The sequence below is a fragment of the Nannospalax galili genome, unplaced genomic scaffold, assembly GCF_000622305.1.
Source record: "Nannospalax galili isolate Female #2095 unplaced genomic scaffold, S.galili_v1.0 scaffold1128, whole genome shotgun sequence".
Taxonomy (NCBI): domain Eukaryota; kingdom Metazoa; phylum Chordata; class Mammalia; order Rodentia; family Spalacidae; genus Nannospalax; species Nannospalax galili.
In genome coordinates, this window is record NW_008358632.1 from 939,971 (window position 1) to 960,467 (window position 20,497).

Here is a 20,497-nt window from a genome sequence, read left to right on the forward strand (position 1 = left end):
GATTTTTGACCAGTCAAAATGTCAATGATCTCTGCCTGGTAGAAACTGTGGGCCCCAAAAGTGAAAGTGAATTGTTTTGCAGATATCAGCCAATTTTTAAAAATCTATTAGCCAATTCATGTCCATAATTCTTTGACTAACTATAAACTTCCCTTCCTTGAATTTCTTTACAAACTTATTGGTTCCCACATTAAGCTGATTAAAATCTTTTATACATGTTTATTTTTTGTTTGTATGAAACCCGTACTTTTAACTTTTTGAAAATTACATTTTAAGAGGCTTAGGGGAATAGCTTAGCATGCAAAAGGGGGTTTCCATCCCCAACACAGAAAGAAAATAAGAGGTGGGAGGAGGAGCCTTACTCTCTAGTTTGAATAAGACCTGAAGGGGTATATGTAGATTTTGAGGTTGCAATTGTTGCTCTGAGGGGTTTGTGTGTGTGTGTGTGTGTCTAGACTGTGAGGTTGCAATTATAGCACCAACCTTGTGTGTGTGTGTGTGTGTGTGTGTATGTGTGTGTCTAGACTGTGAGGTTGCAATTATAGCACCAACCTTGTGTGTGTGTGTGTGTGTCTAGACTGTGAGGTTGCAATTATAGCACCAGCCTTAATCATTTGTGTGTTTGTGTGTGTGTTTGTGTATGTGTGTGTGTAGATTGTGAGGTTGCAATTATATCACCAACCTTGTGTGTGTGTGTGTGTGTCTAGACTGTGAGGTTGCAATTATAGCACCAGCCTTGTGTGTGTGTGTGTGTGTGTGTGTGTGTCTAGACTGTGAGGGTGCATTTATAGCACCCGCCTTGTGTGTGTGTGTGTGTGTGTGTGTGTGTCTAGACTGTGAGGTTGCAATTATAGCACCAGCCTTGTGTGTGTGTGTGTGTGTATGTGTGTGTGTCTAGACTGTGAGGTTGTGATTATAGCACCAGCCTTGTGTGTGTGTGTGTGTGTGTGTGTGTGTGTCTAGACTGTGAGGTTGCAATTATAGCACCAGCCTTAATCATCAAGGTCTCAGCAATGCAATGTCTGATGGAGGAAAGGTAGCCGAACTTTCAGTGATGCCAAGTCGGAGCCTTCAGAACCAAGTGCCACTCAAGGTTTCTCCTTCAAAGGCACCCTAGACAGCTCTTTGGTTCACAGATGCTCTCTACCCAGGGGTGCATAAACATAGCCCCTCTTCATTATAGCTCTATATCAGAAGTGTTCTCAGAGGAGCCTAGCCTGGACTATTTTAGCTATATCCCTCTTTGGGCAGTTTCCATGGAGACTGGCAGCCAAGAGTGATTCTGGAAATAAATGCCATGAATGTTCACTAGAGAGAGAAGAAGCCCAAGAAGAAAGTGTTAAGAGAGAAAAGATGGGGGTGTGGGCACCGCCAAGTTATTTTTTTTTTATTGGAGAGAGAGAGAGAGAGAGAGAGAGAGAGAGAGAGAGAGAGAGAGAGAGACCACACAGTGCACATGTGGAGGTCAGAGGACAACTTTCAAGAGTTGGTTTTCTCCTTCCACCATCTGGGTTCTAGGGCTCAAACTGAGGCTGTCAGGATTGGCAGCTAGTGCCTTTATCCACTGAGCCATCTCAACAGCTCAAGTTATTTTTCAAAACTTTTCCCAGTCTATCCATTTATCCATCCATTCATTCTCAAATTAGCATTTCCCTGAGTCCTTGACTTGCAGCCACAATAGAAAGCCTTGCCAAATGTGAAATAATAAACAGCAGGCCCCTCCCAGTGTACCAGCAGTCCCTGACCCCAGAGGAAGAGCTGAGCTTTGGGGATTTATTCTTTAGGAAATCATGGTTAACGCAGTTCCCTTGATCCTTTATTTTTAATGAATTCCAGGTTGATATTGTAAGAACCAATGATCCTCCAATGATCCCCCCTTCCCCCAACCAAGTCCTGCCACCAAGGGCAGGGTCCGTGGAACACAGTGGTTAAAAGTGGCTGACTCATCAGAAGTCTCCAAGCTGGGCCCAGGCTGATTCAAAGCGCTGGGGCTTCCAGGCCACTCCTCCCTCCTGAACATGTGGATCTCCTCTGGGCCTGTTTCCAGTCATTCATAAAGCCTACGTTCATGCTCAGCCTCTGGGGTCCACAAGAACCTTCTGGAGAAGTGGGGATCCTCATTAGAATGTCAGTGAAAAGCAGATAACTCCCATGATCCTCTCATGGGTTAGCCAGAGAAGCCAAGCAAGGCAGATTAGGCCTAGTCCTCACCAGATTATAATGTTTAAGTGAACTAGTTTCTGAACATTCTTGAGCACAACAGCTGGCACACATAAAATGCACAATAAATGCTGTTGCTATAGTTGTTTTTGTTGTTGCCATTTTTATCCTTAGCCTCACAGTATTTAGAGCAGACGATTAATTTTTTACTTTTTTTTTATTCCTTGAAGATTTCACTTTATAGTACACTAGGCAAAAAACTAATTAAGCCCTCAACCCGGTGTTACAGATGGGAGCCAGGAGCCAGAAAGTAACAAGCTGGAACAAAATGAGTAACTCGTACATCTGGCTTCTAAATGGAGTGAGGAATGTTAGTGTTCAAAAATCCCATCTAGGAATGGTGGCCGAGAAGAGAGGGCCAATAGAAATGGGCAAGGCCAGCCAAGTTTGCCTGGAAAGTTGCAGTAGATGGCTGTGGTTTGGCACATGAGAGTCACATAACCAGAAAAAAAGATAAAGGGTGGGAAAAATAGAGGAAAAAAGGAACAGGGGAGTTGGAACCAGGGGAAGTCATAATGCGTCAGTGAGGATTATTTTGAGGACATGTTGTCCAATGAGACAGGATGTCAGAATGGAGGGATGGGCCACCCTGATGAGGTCAAGGGTGTTCAGGAAAGGGCTCAGGGCAAGAAGGGAAGATGGTCCATGCTGTGAACGCCATGGAGATCTTTGCCACTGCCTGTCAGAGAAGAATTCTGGCTTGGCGCCTCAGTCATGCCACTGAGTTTGGCTACTTCCCAGCCAAGTCTGTGGGAACACTGGGTGACTCAGACAGTTCCTGATCATCTACTGCAGTCACCTGAATAGGTGAGTCATAGAGGAACAAAACATCCTTTGCTAACTGCCCTATGTGTGCACATGTGACTTATCAGGACCAAGTCACAAAGACCAGGTTTATTTTTGCTTCTATTCCTTAAAGATAGCTCAGAAACCCAAGGAAGGGGAAGGATAGACGGTGAAGGTCAAAGCAACACAAACTTTTGTGCTTTAGAGCAAGTAGCTCCAGGCAGCATCGTCAAAGCAAAACTCAAACTTCACTATCTCATTAAACCTAAGACTATGGGTACAGAGTGTTTGATTTCAGATTTTAAATCATGTTTTAGGTGCACCAGAGCCAATTAAATTCAGTGTTTGACAATGAAAATTGTGTATAATTTGCCCCCATCTAGAGTAAATATTAAAATGTTATGGGTTGAATTATATCCCCCCAAAAGAAATATTGATATTCTAACTTCCAATACCTGTAAATGTGACCTTATTTGGAAATTGATAGACATAAACAAGATGATATCACAAAACTGGATGCTAATCAAAGGTGGCTAGTGTCTTTATAAGGAGAGAAAACTACGTGAAGACAGAGGAAGATACCATGTGACATCAGAGACAGAGCCTGGAGGGACAAAGCTAGAAGTCAAGGAACACCAAATATTTACCACTAGAAACTAAGTCACCACTAGAAACTAAGAAGGTTCTACCCAATATCCCAGACAGACAGAACACATTTCTGTTGTTCTAAGGCACCAGTCTGTGGCACTTGGTTACAATAGCCCTAAGAAATTAACTCTTGGTGAATCTGCAGTTCCATAGCCATGTGTGACATTTTTTGGATAAACATTGTCCTGGGATGCTTTCATGGACTGAAAAAAAAAGTCATCCTAGAATGACAACTTTGCCATGTCTAATCTGCCTGTGGACAGGATCAGAAAAGAGGTTCCTTCAGCTTTATAACATTCCACCAATATCAATCAATGGTGTCAGCATTCGTTCATCCATTCATTCACTGAGGAGTGACCTGCACTCAGCTCTCTCCTAGGTGCTGGACAAGACACACTGACAACTAAACAGGCTCCTGATCTTGTGACACTTCCGTTTTAGTGTGGAAGGTGATGACAAAAACAAACAGCAAAAAGACAGTGGCAAACGCTTAATGATAAAGCAAGACAATGAACTAGCGAGCAAAGGAGAGAAATCTCCTTTAGAGAAAGTGGTCAAGAAGCTGACATTCCAAAATGACGCTAAGGAGTAGACCGTGGGGATCATTCCAAAAAGAACAAAGACCAGATCTCAGTGGACCTCGACTATCACTGAAGAAGTACAAGGGGAGACCAAAGAAGGAAGAGGAGAGGGGCAGAGAGGAAGCTGGAGGACTAGGGAGCAGAACACTGAGAGGAAGACATCGTCGCCTCTGTGGGAGCGCTGAGGATCCGAGTGAGCAGAAGTGAACAGAAAATGTTCAGCATGACTGCCAAGTGGACAGACCAGGGGGAAGCCAGAAGGAAAGGGATCAATTAGGACATTATTAAAATAATGCAGGCAGCAGTGGCAGTGGGATTTTATTTTGGAGGGGGGGAGGTTCCTTTTGAGACAGGGTTTCCCTGTAGCCCCAGCTGTCCTGGAACTCACTATGTAGACCAGGCTGGCCTTGAACTCACAGAGCTCCACCTACCTCTGTCTCTCCACCACCACCCCACCCCACCCCCGTGCTGGGATTAAAGGCATGAGCCACCACACCCGGCTAGTGGTTTTGATTTGAGGGGTAGTAGCATTCATGGTGTGGTCAGACTCAAGACATATCCTAGGGCTTACAGATGGATTAAACATATGGAACATGAGGAAGGATTTGGGCCTAAGAAAGTGGATCCCCTTTGGACAAGGTTCATGTTTCGACTACTGGTCATCCACTTTACCCATCAGCCACTAGGCCTTGCCTTTGTAAGTGAAGCTAGATCATGTCTGGTTATCATCTCTAAGTGGGCTAATTAAAAGTATTATGATCTAAAGGTAACACTTAGCCCTGGGGAAACCCAGTAAATAAGGTAAGGGCAGTAAAACAAGGGACACAGTGGATATAGAAGAGAAAGCATGCAAACTGTCTGGTCTAGAGCTGCCTTTGCTATTCCACAGACCCTATGATTTCAGCCACATCCCTTCATCTCTCTGGTGTTCTAAGACCTGGCCAAATCACTATCCAAAATGTGTAACTGTTCCCCAGGACTTAGCAGGCCCACCTGGCCACATCAGAGAAGCTCCCAAAACCCCAGGCAGCTATTTTCACACCCCTACCACCAACTCTGGCTCCCAAATATGGACACAATATTTACCCCATGAGGATTAAATGAGGTAGCAGGCATGAAAGAAGCATATTTTAGATGCCCACTAAATGTGCAGTCTCCTCCCTTATCTTCATTCCAGTCACTTCCCACAACAGGAATTCCCCTCACCTTCCCGTACACCTCAGTCACATGTAAGACAGCCCAGAGACAAACTGACGGGATGTAGGGAGTAATCACTCTAGCCAGGAGATAAAAGCCACTAAACTAGTGTGATCTTGGCAATCCCCTCATGTCTCAGGACCTCCCTTTTTGCTTTTCTATCAAACAAATCATGTTGGACTAGAGGATCTTCAAGGTGCTATTGACCCTAGACATGCATATTCTTCCAAATACCAGAAAGTGTCAACAGGCCCACAGCACTCCTGGGCCCAAGCTCTCTCAATATACAAGTGGCCATTTCTTCCTTGCCTAAAATTTGGGTCAAATGCTACATTTCAGATTTCTGGAAGATTTTATTAATACCAGCCCCACCTCCCATCTGACTCATTAAGTATACAGAAAAGGCAGACCTGTACCATGCTCTGTTAGAGGCCTAGCCCAGCGGTGCCCTAGAAGTAAACTCGGCATCCAGCTTTGCGGTTCTGGGAACTCCCTTCCCAGTTCTTATCTCCAGGATGAAGTTGGCAGGCAGCTATGGCAGTTCTAACTGCCAGCTAACCTTGGTAGGAAGGCAAATTGATTCAACTGTTATGGGAGATCCTTTGGAAACATTTATTAAAATCTGAGATGACACTGGTGACACACACATGTAACCCAGAACGTGAGAGGTAGAGGCAGGAGGATCAGCAGTTCAAGGACAGCCTCAGCTACAAAGCAAGTTTAAGACCAGCCTGGGCTACATAAGACCATGTCTCGAAAACAATAATTAAAATTAAAAATTGAATTTAATGAAAATACCCAAACTAGGCACAATAATGCCTGTAGTTCCAGATATTTTACAGGCTGAGGTGGGAGGATTAATTGATCCCAAGAGTTAGAGTCTAGGAATCTAGCCTAGGTAACATAGCAGAATACCATCTCAAAAAAAAAAAAAAAAGGTATAGGGCTAAAGATGGCTCAGCAGTTAAGAGCACTGGCTGCTCTTGTGGAGGACATGGGGTGGAGTCCCAGCACCCACCTGGTGGCTAACAACCATCCGTAACTCCAGTTCCAGGGGACTGCAACACCCTCTTCTGACTCCACAGGCACTGCACGACACTGGTGTACTTACACACGTGCAGAAAATATACTCATAAAATAAAAATTATATATATATATATACATATATATATGTAGGCTAAGGAGGAGATCTTAGTAGAGGGCATGTCTAGTATGCACAGAGCCCTGGGTTCATAGTCTAGTATCACCCCAAAAATATTAGGGGCTGGAGAGATGGCTCAGCAGTTAAGAACACTAGCAGCTCTTGCAGAGGACCTGTGTTTGAATCCCAGCACCCACATGGTGGCTAACAACCATCTGTAACTCCAGTTCCAGGCTATCTAATGCCCCCTCTTCTGGCCCCTGCAGGCACTGCACAACACAGATACACTTACATACATGTCGGCATAACACTCATATGATAAAATCAAAATAAGTAAATGTTTAAAAATTATCTTTAAAAATTGTTTAAATACTATATCCATGCCCTTTGCATCCTACCAACTTTAGTTCAAGAAATTACTCTTATAATTCCAGTACATAGAAGGTTGAGGCAAAAGGATCTGATCTCAAGGCCAGACTAGTCTACAAGTGAGCCTCTGTATAGATGGAAAGGAAGGGAATTAAGTTTATAGGAACACTTGAACAAAGTAACATAATAAATAAGATCTTATTTATAACAGCAAATAACTGCCAAGGGGAGTTAGCTAGGCACACTCTGCTATAGCCACACAATATTCTGCTGTTGAAAATTACAGCTCTTGGGGCTGGAGAGATGGCTCAATGGTTAAGAACACTGGCTGTTCTTGCAGAAGACCCGAGTTAGAATCCCAGCACCCACATGGCAGCTAACAACTGTCCATCCCAGGGGATTTGATAGCCTCTTCTGTCCTCCACGGGCATTGCACAACATGGGTACACTTATCTACATGCAGGCAATACGTGCATACACACAAAATAAAAATAAAAAAATATTAAAAAAATATAGATCTTTGAAAAAACATCATGTATGCTGTTCTTATCATGCTGCCTTATTCCCTTAAGGTAGAGTTTCTCACTGAATCAAAGGCAGTTCATCTAAATTGAATGGTTAGCAAACTCCTGGGATCTACCTGTTCCTGTCCCCAACACTGGAGTTTCAGGAACATATAGCCATGGCTGGCTTTTATGTAGATTCTGGAGATTTGAACTCAGGTCCCCAAGACACCAAGTGCTCTTACCCACTGAGCCATCTTCCCAGCCCCTGTACTGCCTATTTTCAACAAGCTGAATTACTTTTATAAGCTAAAAGAAAATTAAAGCTAATTGTCAATGTCCTTTGTTCTGCTTCCTTTTCCACCTTTACATTCATTGATGTAGGTTCCCCAGAGCTTGATGGGCTTCTACAAACCATACGTTAAGCATCCCAAAGCTAGGCTAGAACATGAGAATAAACTGACAGATGCAGTAGATAAAAGGTGCCAGTAGATGATAAAAGTTCAAGAGATCAGGGCTGGAGAGATGGCTCAGTGGTTAAGAACACTGGCTGTTCTTGCAGAAGACTGGGGTTCAAATCCCAGCACCCACATGGCAGCTAACAACTGTCCGTAACTCTAGTTCCAGGGGATCCGACAGCCTCTTCTCTCCTCCGTGGGCATTGCACGACAGGGGTGCACTTACCTACATGCAGGCAATACACGCATACACATAAGATTTTTTTAATTTTTAAAAATTTTTAAAAAGTTCAAGTGTGCAACATGGTGACTAGAGTTATTAGCAATGCATCATCTACTTTGAAAATTAAAAAAAAATTTAAAGTTCTGTGTGCAACATGGTGACTAGAGTTATTAGCAACGCATCATCTACTTGAAAATTTTTTTTTAAAAGCAGCTTAAAGCACATGTAGTAGTGCATACTTTAATCCCAGCAATCAGGAGGCAAAGGCAGATGGATCTCTGTGAGTTTAAGGCCAGCCTGGGATACACAGAAAACAACGAAAATCCCAGGTCACCCAGGTCTACATAGTGAGATGTTGTTTCAAAAAAGTCAAAATTGAGCTGGAGAGATGGTTCAGCAGTTAAGAGCACCGACTGCTCTTGCAGAGGACCCAGGTTCAGTTCCCAGCACCTACATAGCAACTAACAACCATCTATAACTCTAGTTCCAGGGGATCCAGTGCCCTTTTCTGGCCTCCACAGGCATTGGCATGACATGGGTATACTTACATACATACAGGCAAAACACTCATATGCAAAAAAATTAAAAAATTAAATGTTTTAAAGTAAAAATTAAAATAAAAAAGCAGTTTAAGTGTTCGTAACAGAAATAAGTGATAACTATGAAAGCTAACCTCTCTCTCTCTTTCCCTCTCTTATCTATAGAGAGCACTAGAGCTTGAGATAGTTTCAGCAAGATTTAATTTGGGAGAGTTTATCATGTGAGGTGGCTAAAGCCTGAATTTAGAATCATCAGAGGATCTCAAAGAACAGGTTTTCTCTATCAAGAATTCTATTAGCAAAGACGGTGGACTGACTTACAGGGACTTATAAAGTGGCTACTGAAGGTGCCTCTGCCAACCTTCTGAAAGTCTCTTCTAATGCAGTATTTCAAGCCTGATTTTAATCCAGTGACTTGACTTTTCTTCACAAAGAACCCCTTCCATGGAATTTGTGGTGATTTGAATGAGGTGCCTCCCACAGGCTCAAGTATTGAATACCTAGTCAGTTACTGACACTGTTTGGTTCAGGAGGTGCAGTCTTGGTGGAGGAAGCACATAACTGGGGGCAGGCTTTGAGAGTTCATAACCATGTTCTATTTCAGAGTTTGTCCTTCTCTGCTTCCTGTGCCTGTTTGAAAATATGAGCGCTCAGCTTTCTGCTCTGGCCACTCTTGCCGCCATGTATCCCTGCCATGACGGACTCTTATCCATCTGGAACTGTAAGCCCAATAAACTCTTCCTTCTATACACTGCCTGGTCATGATGTTTTAATCACAGCAACAAAAAGTAACTAATATAGAAATCGAAGTCATTAACCAGTTAAAGGATAAACTTCTCCAGTTTGAGATGAAGGGAAGGAGGTGGGGGCAGAGCAAAGGGAAATCTCTCCATCTTCTCTGCCACTGACTCCACAGCCTCTAAGATGCTAGGAGACCAAGGCCCAGATGTAAAAGGACTTGTTCAGTCATCCAGCAAGAGAAAATGCCTGCAGAGTCATGATGCAATAAGTTTTCAAGTAGCAGACTCACAGTTCTGTTTCTGAATATTTTTCTACATAAAAAAGGAAGTGGCAAGGTGAACATGATGGCACACACCTTTAATCTCAGCACTTGGGAGGCAGAGGCAGGCAGATCTCTGTGAGTTCGAGACCAGCCTGGTCTACATAGCGAGTTCCAGGCCAGCTGGGGCTATAGGGAGACCCTGTTCTCAAAAAAGACCAAAAAAAAAAGGAAGTTGCATATAACGACTTAGTTAAAAACACACGCATGCACACACCTTCATGTATACATGTAACATAATAATTATTCATGCCACAGGAAAATGTCTATGCAGAACACACCACCTGATTGACTGTGAACACTGCGAGGAGTCAAATTAGGACACCAGCAACTTTACTCTCCAATGTTTACTTTCTTATGATGAGCATGAATCTGCCTCATTGTTTCTCTCTTTGACTATTTGAACATCTTCACTAGCTAAACTGAGAAAACTAAGCTGCTGGCAAAAGCAACAGGAGAGAGGGAATAGTTTTCTGTGGGAATGTGACAGAAAAACTGAAAGGAAAACTTTCAGTGAGTTGTTTATTCAGAGATGCTGTCAAATCCATGAGAAGGAAGAATACTAAGTATACTCCAGTATACTTAGCAACCTTCTGGCTTCAAGGATTGTGATAAACTAATATTTGGCCACAAAATAACTGTTGCAGGGGTAAAGGGGTAAAGTGGGGGTTGGTTGTAAGAGCACAGGTCAGGAAGGACAGGAGCAAAAGCAAAACAGTGTCTTCTGGACAGCTGTACTCATGAACTCATAGCAGCTGTGGTTGCTTACACAAGACCTGCACAAGATCAAGCCAGTCAACATTCTAGCATCTAGTCATGAGCCCCCATCCCTAACTGAGGAGCTACTGACAGTTGATGGCTTCTGGGGGAGGGAGAGTCAGTTGGGGTGTGGTCCCTGGTAGGTAGACCATGTTCCAGTGGATGGCCCCACTCCCAGGAGCATACTGGCAGCACAAATTAGACTCAGTGGGTCTTATGAAAAAAAGATGATACAAAGTTAGGAAGGTGTGGGGAGGCGTGGGTAGAAGCAGTTGGGTGAGGAGTGTGAGGTGAATATGATAAAAACAAATTGTATGACATTCTCAAAGAATAAAAATATTCTATTTTTTAAAATCTGTTACTCTTGGGCTCAGTGTGGTGACATATGTCTTTAATCTCAGTATTCAGGAGGCAGAAGCAGGTGGATCTTTGTGAGTTCAAGGCTAGCCTGATCTCTCTAGTGAGTTCCAGGCCAGGTGTGGCTATGGGGATCCTGTCTCAAAAAAAAAAAATACTGTTACTCTCAGGACCAAGAATAATAATAATAAGCAGAGGTTGATGCTTTATCTAGCAGTTGGAAAATCTAATGGCTTAAACATATCTCCCCAGTTGAAAGCTGGATGCACCTCCAGGGTTTACTGGATCTAGCCTCACTACTTTCAAGGTAATATCTCACTACAGAAGGAAGAGGATAGCCCCATTAATCTCTCAGAGTTACTAATATGTGTTGCAACATGGATGGATTATAAGTGCATTGGGGCACATGGAAGAAACCAGACTTAAAAGGCTACATACACACTATGATTTCACTTCTATGACATTCTATAAAAAGATCTATAAGGACAGGAAACAGATCAGTGATTGCCAGGGAACAGAGGTAGGAAGAGAGAGTTTACTACAAAGGAGCTGGAGGATACTTCTTAGGATGGTACAAATACTCTGTATCTTCATTATGGTGATAGTTACTTGACTGTATGTCCTTGCCAAAATACAAAGAATTCCACACTGAAGGTGAACTTATGGAATATAAATTATACTTCAATAACCCTAACTCTTTTTTCAAAGATTTATTTTTATTTTATGAGTGTTTGCCTGCACGTGTGTTTCTGTACCATATGTATGCAATACTGGTGAAGACCAAAAAAGGGCATCAGATCCCATAGAACTGGAGTTACAGACAGTTGTGAGTCAACATGTGGGTGCCAGGTACTGAATTCAGGTCTTCTGCAAGAGAAGTAAGTGCTCGTCACCACTGAGCCATCTCCCCAGACCCGAGCCTAACTCTTTAAAAAGTGTGGAGGTTTTCTGGAGACACTGTGTGCATGGAGAGAAAGGTAGATTTTATCATTTTTGCTGAAGAGTCTCAAGTTTCACTAAATGCTCGCAGTCTGCACAGAGAAGCAGCAGCTTCCTTGAACCGTGTTATTCCTGGCTCCCAAGTTCATATCCACTAGTGACCTGAGTTGCAGCTGGCACATAGCTCTTCCCACTTGGGGAGAAGGCAGAAGAGGGAATGGGATTCTGTAGCAGGCCACTCTGTGGGCAGCAGATAGGGAAGGGGTAAGCCAAGTGGTTTATCCCTGAAGCTGCTCAGTCACCCTCCTGCCCAGTTAATTATCTGTCTGCCGATTCATGACTTGTGGTTCCTGTGGGCATGCTTCCTGGACATTTCTGCCAACAAGGGCAGGATTCCTGTGGCTGGGAGGAGCCGATAACCAGAGATCCCAAGGAGGGTGGGGAGTTGCAGAGGAAGAATTTCTGTCAGGACAGACTATAGTCACGTCCGGTTCCCCCTCCTCACACTGCTGCTCCTTTCCACCTTTGCCCTCACACTCACAAATCTCAGAGGAACAAAAGAGAAGGTTGCCCTTGTGGTGGCTCCTCTCAGGATAGGGGGAAAGGGAGACACTTCAGAGAGCCTCCTGAGTTTTCATCATCCTCAGATCATAGGTACAAATGGACCAACAGTGTAAAGGCCCAAATGCCCAAAGAATGGTCTCAACTATATCTTACCACCCTCCAGCGCTGAGTCGTGGCTCAGTGGTAGAGGACATGTTTAGCATGCATAAGACCCTGGGTTCCATCCCCTGCACACATGCATGCATGCTACTCCCCCCTGCAGAGCATTCAGGTGGAACACTTGAGTATCTTCTATAAATGAATGAATACAAATATGTAAATACTGGGTTTCTTAAAGTAAGAAACATCACCTCTAGATGCCTTTCCATATCATTCCCAACATACTTACTCTGCTGTCTGTGTGCCAAGCTCTGGGTACGGTGTTGAACAAAATGGATATTTTCCTCTCTTCATGGAAACTAGAGCCTTTTAGATGGCTTTTACCACCCTCACTTTACAAAGATGAGACTTGAGGTTATCTCACAAAAAAAAAAAAAAATGAATGAACCTCTCTCCTCATGGGCCTTACCTATGGATTCTTACAGGACCAGAGAGGCTGAGATGTGCCAAGCCACCAAAGAGGAGTGGGTTGAAATAAGAGTGTGTGAAAACAGGGACCCATCACTCATCACCCATGTTACAGCATGAAGCAGTAACAGCCCTGGCCTGCAGAACATGGTAGATCCCTCGGATAGGGAGAATAATAGCAGGAGGAATTATTGAATACTTTTTTGTGCCTTTGTCTCATTTAACCTGAATAATTACAGCGGCATTGTTTTTCTCCACTTAACAGATAACAAAACTGAGTACTAAGATATTAGGTAATTTGACAAAAATCACATGGTTAGTAACAGGCAAAAATCAAGAATCAAACCTACATCCTGCTGGTTTATATCCTTACACCCTTTACCCAGCAACGAGCCTTTCTCAGCTGTCTAGGCCCCAGGATTCCCTGCAGGGGGCTTCAGTTGGAGAGTTACCCAGATATCAGCTCCAGCAGAAAAATAAGCACCTCAGCTAGGACCTAATTAGGTTAAAGTAAGTACTAAATACGAAGATACCACAAAACCCATACTTAGGTAAAACTAAAAAGATTGCCTTTGTAGATAAAAACTGAACGTCAACAACATCCTCAGCAACTCCACCTCTCCCCACAGCAGACTCTGTCACCATGGGCAGCCTCTCTGCCACCTCGCTCCCACTCTGTTCCTTCTGTGTCCCTTCCACACTGTGTGTCCCAAAACAATTGTCTTACTGTCATCCCACCACCTGCTTCCCCAGGTGACTGTGCCACCAACACTGGGGGGGGGGGGTGAAAATGACAGACACCGCCTTTACAGGAGGCTCATTACTCTGGAAGGTAGGCTCTAGAGTCCCTGATCCTAAATAGGGCTCCACCTGCTCAGAGGGAATCTGAGGCTAGCTTAGCACACCCATCACCTCTCTGGATCATCCCAACTCAAAAAAATCTGTGAACGGCTCCCCTAAAAGGTAGGGGCGTGTGTGTGTGTGTGTGTGTGTGTGTGTGTGTGTGTGGTGTGTGCAGATTCACATATGTATACAAGTACCTGCATATATGCACCTCTGTGCAGAAGCCAGAGGACAACTTTGGGTGCTATTCCTCAGGAACACCATCCACCTAATTTTTTTTTTTTTTTTTTTTTTTTTGAGACAGGGTCTCTTACTATCCTAGATCTCTCTTAGTAGGCTAGGCTGGCTCACCAGAGGGATCCGTCTGTCTCTGTCTTCACCAGCACTGGGATACAAGGACACCCAGCTTTTTTTTATGAGTTCTGGGATTGGATTTAAGTCCTTGAACTTTACCAACTGAGTCATTTTCACATCTCCTCAGACCCGACTAAAGGATCTTTAACCCAGACTTATGTTAAGAACAGTGTGATGCCTATTCACTTAATGGGTCATTACAACTGTGTGAACTAGATTAATGAGAGATACCCAGGGGTTCAGGAGAGGTAGCAGAGAAGGAGGAAGAGATCAAAATAGCATAGATATAGTTCATCTTTACTAACACTTCAGCAAGCACCATGTTAAGCACTATCTTTTGTTAACTTATCATTTTCTTCTTAAAGTACAAATGATGATGATGATTACATCAGAAGTAAATTTAGAAAGCGATGAAATGTTAAAAAAAAAAAAAAAAAACACCTTGCCAGGGGGGGGGGCGCACGCTTTTAATCCCCACACTCGGGAGGCAGAGGCGGTGAGATCTCTGTGAGCTCAAGGCCAGCTAGGGCTACAGAGAGACCCTGTCTCAAAAAGACAAAAACAAAACAAAACAAAACAAAAAAAAAAAAAACCTTTAACAAAATCACAAAGTTTTAAATATGTTTCTCAATCAAGAGAGGAGCTAGAAGTTTCCCAACACAAATACTAGTTACCCTGATTTGATCACTGTATAATGAATACATGTATGCATTTTCACACTGTACTTAAGTATGTACAGTCATTATGTGTCAAATAAAAATTCAGAAGTAGTAAATTTTGAAATGCTTTAAGTCGGTGAGCTGAAATATCTGTAGGAAACACCAACATGCCGGGTAAATTTCCCCATTCTTCAACAGTCAGTAGCAGCTGAAAAGGGCTCTAACATCTCCAGGGTAGAATGCTGGAGATCCCAGTTTCTGATCAGAGGCCACCAAGCTGTCCAATCAATAGGCTAAAGACATCAATTGACCTGTTTTCACCTCTACCACAGGGAAGTATCAGCAACCCTACAGGGCAACCATAACTACTCCACCGAGACACCCTAACCTATCCCATATCTATTTATGACCTCATAGAAGAGGCTGGAAGGTTAACTATTTTTTTAATGTGTATTGAGTATTTTGCCTCCATATATGTAGGCATCATATGCATGCAATGCAAGCTGAGGTCAGAGGAGGGTGACAGATCCCCTGGAACTGTAGTTACATATGGTTGGCATCCTCCATGTGGGTGCTAGGAACAGAACCAGGGTCCTCTGCAAGAGCAACAAATCAGCCATCTCTCCAGCCCCAGCTTAAAATGTTTGCCTTTAAAAAATAGTCTATGTAGGGATGTAGCTTGCTTAGTTGGTAGAGTGCTTGCCTGGCATGCACAAAGTCCTGGGTTCAAGTCCCAGCAGCACATAGACCCTGTACACACCTGTAATCCTAGCACTCAGGAGGCAGAGGCAGGAAGATCAGAAGTTCAAGGTCACCCTCAACTACAAGGGAGTTCGAAGCCAGCCTGAAATACATGAGACCCTGTCTGAAAGGGGAGTGGGGGGAAATCCCATCTTCAGGATCTAACTTGCTTTACAAGTATGCACTCTTTTGCATTCTCTGCAGAAGGGACAGCCTCAGCCGACCAGGAGCCTCAGTTTCTCACCTCCATCCAGCAAGATCACCAAGGGCTCACCAGAACTCTCCACACTGGAGCGCTCCCGAGCCCTCCCCAGCACCAATGCTAACGTCCACGACGACGTGCGCCGCATGCCGGAGAGACAATGCCAGAGAAACAAGCCAGCCCCAGAGACCCGAATGGTGGCTCTTCGGGGTGGCGAGGTCGGCCCAGAATCTGCGGCACTGGAAGGGGCAGCGCCCTCATCCCGCTTCTCCTCGACGCTCCTTGCGATGGGAGCGGCCAAATTAAGAAAGTGCAACACAGGAAGAAAGAAGCAAAGGAGCGCTCACCCCAGGAGGCTAGCGGCATCCCAAAGCCAATGCACCGTAACAGCCCCGGGGAGTCCCATCTCGCCAGGTTTCCGCCACCCGCGACAAGCGCAGCCCCAGGGGAGCCCCAGGCTCGGGGACGCGCCCTCGCAGCGCCCAACCCTGCGGCTGGGGCTGCAGCATCCCTGAGGACCCGCCCCCGAGCATCCCGTGCCCCAGCCTTTGCCACCGCGGGGGCCAGACAAGGTCCCCAGGTTCCCCGCTGCGACGGTCCCACCCCGAGCTCGCGCAGTCCGAGTACAAGGACACGGGAACCTTCACCTCCGACGCCGCCAACACCCGCCAGCGCCCCCAGCGCCAGCAGAGCCGCCCAGAGCCGCCCCGGCCGCCGCCGCGCTCGCATCTCGCCCCGCCGCCCTTCCAGCCGCGCAAGTCTTAGCGAGCCCGGCGTCCACGGCCGCTTTTCCTCCGGCGGGAGGGGCGGGAGGGACGGGAGGGAGGGGAGGGGATGCGGTGGGTGGGACGCGGCGGGGCGGGTCCCTGCCTCGCGCTTCCTCCTCTCGGGCCCTTTTCTGGACCCTGCGCCTGAGAGTGGGCGGTGGGAAACCGCTCCTCTCCCTAGGCCTTGCCTCAGTCCTCGAGGGTCAACCCGGCCAGGCCGCCCCGAGGTACCATAGGGAGCGCATCCTGGTCCCTGAGCTCTGGGTGAAAAAAACGCCAGGAACCAGTGGCCGCTTCCTGGACCCTTCTAGTCTCCACCTCCTCTGAGGCATCCAGGAGACTGTTTCACTTCACCTGGTGCAGTTTCATTACCTCCAATCTCTTGCATTCTCCTTCTCATTCATCTGGTTAACAAACATCTGTTGAATGCTTTCTCTACAGGGGCTGGTCCTTTTCTTGCAGACTGTAAGCCTCTTACCAAGTCCACATCTCCAGCTCGTGTAAGGAAAGGTGAGCCTAAGAGTCCCTCTCTAAAAATGCTTGGTTACACATAGCAGGTGTCAGATAAGCATTTGGGGACAGTCGTTGCATTGCCTCCAAACTCGAACTCACAGTTTCATGCTGTGACTACCTGCCTGCTGTCCCCAACCCCCACACTAGCCTTTCCTCTAGTCCCAGGTCTTCCACCTGACAGGAAACCTCTAGAAGCTCCAGTGATTGAAAATACTAGGACTGTGAGTGACAGGTGGCAGGAAGTGGCTGAGCAGTGCAGCCTGCAAAACTGAGGCAACTGAGTTGATAAAAATGAGACCAGAGCTGATGGTATAGCTCAATGGGTAGAGCACTGGCCAAACAGCCCTTGGTACAATCCCCAGCTCGACCTAAAACCGGATGTGATTATGCATGCCTTAATCCCAGCACTAGGGAAGATTGAAGGCTGGAGGATCAGAAGTTCAAGGTCATTCTTGGATACTTAGGGAGTCCAAAACTAGTCCAGGACACTTGAGAAGTTTCACTAGATCCTAAGCTTCTCTGAGGCCTAACAACTGGCCATGATTCATTACCCACACAGTCCAAGAGATTCTTGTCACTCCCAAATGTTCCATGCCTTTCCGTCTGATTGATCTTCCTTCCTTTTTCCACTTGGAAAATTCCACTTTTCTTTCAAAACATCTCAAATGTCATTTCTTCCATGCCACTTTGTCTGATGTTCCCTCTCCTCCAGTGCAGAGGTGGGCACTTCCTCCTCAGACCCCTCAAACACCAGGATAGTATGCCATTTTGTGTAACATGTAAGAACCTTACAACTATACAGGTTCTTTGACAAAATCCCATTCTCTATTCTACTATAATCTAATTATTTTATTGCTATACATAATAACTCAGAGCAAGGCATAGTGATATATGTCTCAATCCCAGCACTTGAGGCTAAAGCAGGAGGATGGCAAGTTTGAGTACACCCTGGGCTACATAGCAAGAACCTGTCTCAAACAAAATAAAAGTAGTCATCATCGTTGTCATCATTGTCATCATAGTAGTGAGGCTAGAGAGATGGCTCAGGGGATAAGAGTGCTTGCTGGGTCAGCATAAGGACCTGAATTCAAAGCCCCAAAACCCACATAAAAATCTGGGCATGGACATATGCCGGCCTGTAACTCCAGTATTGTGGGGAGCAGAGATAGATGAATTATTGGAGCATGTTGGCAGCTAGCATAGCTCCAGTTTCAGTGAAAGACCTTGTCTCAGGGGAATAAGGAAAAGAGTAATAGAGCAGGACATAAGCCCCCATGTCCTCCTCTGGCCTCCACATACATGTGCATAGGCACACACACACACACACACACACACACACACACACACACATAGACATGCACCTACACCACACTTACATACATACACACAAAAAATAGTAATTCAGTGTAAACTTTTATTTTAAATAGTTAATTACTTCACCTGAAGAAACCAAAAGATAGTTTTTTTAATTTACCCATCTATTTACCATTTCTAGTACTCTTCCCTCAGTCCTGTAGTTTGGAATTTGCCTTCCCTCCTGTATGTGCTTGAAGATGTGAGCTCTCAGCTCTCTGCTCCAGCTGCCTCCTATCACCATGCCTTCCCCATCACTATGGATGGACCCCCCACCCACCTGGAACTGTAAGCCAAAAAAAAAAAAAAAAAAAAACTCTTCTATAAATTGCCTTGTTACGGTGTTTTATCACAGCAACAGACAAGTAACTAATATAGACCAGAACCAGAACTGAGCTATTACCTTCAAAGGCCTACCCTATTTCTACCAGCCAGATTTATTTTTATTTGTGTGTGTGTGTGTGTGTGTGTGTGTGTGTGTGAATGCCTGATATATATATGTGTACCATATGTATGTCTGGTACCTGCAGAGGCCATAAAAGGGCACCAGTTCCCCTGGAACTAGAGTTACAGGTGGTTGTGAGCTGCCCAATATAGGTGCTGGGAACCCAACCCAAGTCCTCTGCAAGAGTAACAGGTACTTTTAACCAGTGAGCCATCTCTCCATCCCCAGGCCTGACCTTTTAAAGTTTCTACAAAACCCAAAACTGCACCACCAGCTGGGGACCAAGTGTTCAAACATATGAGCCTGTGGGGCACATTTCACCATTCAAACCATAACAAATATATTCTGCTGTGTGCTGACCTCCATTGTCTCTGCTGAAAAGTCTACCATCATTTCTATTCTTTCCCCTGTTTTCTTGTTCTTTTTTTCTTTAACTCTTTATTTTGAAATTTTTATCTTCATTTTATAGTTATGAAATATTAAGGAAAGTTCCCTTCTGTCCTTCACCCAGCTTCCTCTAATGTCCACATTTTCTATTACATCACAATTATCAAACAAAGGAGAAGAATATTGATTCAATACTATGAGCTAAACTTGTTACAGAATTTGAATTTTGCTGGTTTTCCTACTGTCCTTTCTCTGATCAAAAATCTAATCCAGGATCCCATACTGTATTTAGTCATCATGTCTCCTAACTTTCCTTCAATCTGTGACATTTTCAGTCTTTCTTTTTAAACACCATACTTTATTGGAAAAAAAAGAGTTTTTGTCTTTTTTAAGTATTTTTATTTATTTTTATTTCATGTGTATAAATGTATTGCTTGCATGTAGGTAGGTGCACCCATGTGGTGCAATGCCCTCGGAGGTCAAAAGAGGGCATCAGATCCCCTGGAACTGGAGTTACAGACAGTTGTTAGCCCCCATGTGGGTGCTGGGAATCGAACCTGGGTCCTCCACAAGAGCAGTCACTGCTCTTAACTGCTGAGCCATCTCTCCAGCCCTGTTTTTGCCTTTTTGAGACAGGGTCTCCCTATAGCCCCAGGTGTTCTGGAACTCACTATGTAGACCAGACTGGCCTAGATCTCACAGAGATCTACTTACCTCTGTCTCCCAAGTGCTGGGATTAAAGGCGTGCATTACCACGCTCAGATTGATTAGAAAATTTAAAGATTAGTTTCCAATAGGTTAAAAGCTCCTGAGAGGCTGAGCACACCAAACACTAGGCAGAGATGTGGAACTGCAGCCTGGGTCCACGACCAGCCCTCCTCTAACTGCTTCCTGCCCCAGCCCTCCAAACCCGAAGGGAACAAGGGCAGCTCCTGGTGGCCATGTTTATGCCTGTGACATGCTTTTTTGGTCACAAACTCTATAATTTTATTCATATAATTTTATTCATTATAATTTTATTCAGTTGGTAGAGTGCTTACTTAGCATGCACAAAGCCCTGGGTTCAGTCCTTAGCACAGCATAAACAGGGCACATGCCTATAATCCCAGCACTCAGTACCACCAGGGAATAATATTCGGAACACCCCTGTACCCAGCATAGCATGTGTCTACATCTGACCCTTGAAAGCCACTGTTTTTTTGGTGGTGGTGGTGGTGGTGGTGGTGATGGTTTTGGTCTTTTTTTTTTTTTTTTTTTTTTTTTTTTTTTTTTTATTTTTTTTTTTTTTTACCCCCCCCGGGCCCGAAACACCCCCTTTAAAC

General features: G+C 44.7%; 1 protein-coding gene across 2 annotated transcripts in view; it reads right to left on the reverse strand.

Annotated features, from left to right (window-relative positions):
* Positions 1-16,508, reverse strand: part of Itgb3 (integrin subunit beta 3) — a 60,382-nt gene extending 43,874 nt beyond the window's left edge. The window contains exon 1 of one of the 2 annotated variants that reach the window (XM_008821887.3): positions 16,358-16,508. In XM_008821887.3, the coding sequence (XP_008820109.1) occupies positions 16,358-16,439 (82 nt within the window). In that variant the 5' untranslated portion in view covers positions 16,440-16,508. Of the gene's footprint in view, positions 1-16,057; positions 16,211-16,357 lie in introns of those variants that run through there. The other variant, XM_029558080.1, reaches the window with a different exon arrangement.
* Positions 16,509-20,497: the final 3,989 nt, after the last annotated feature.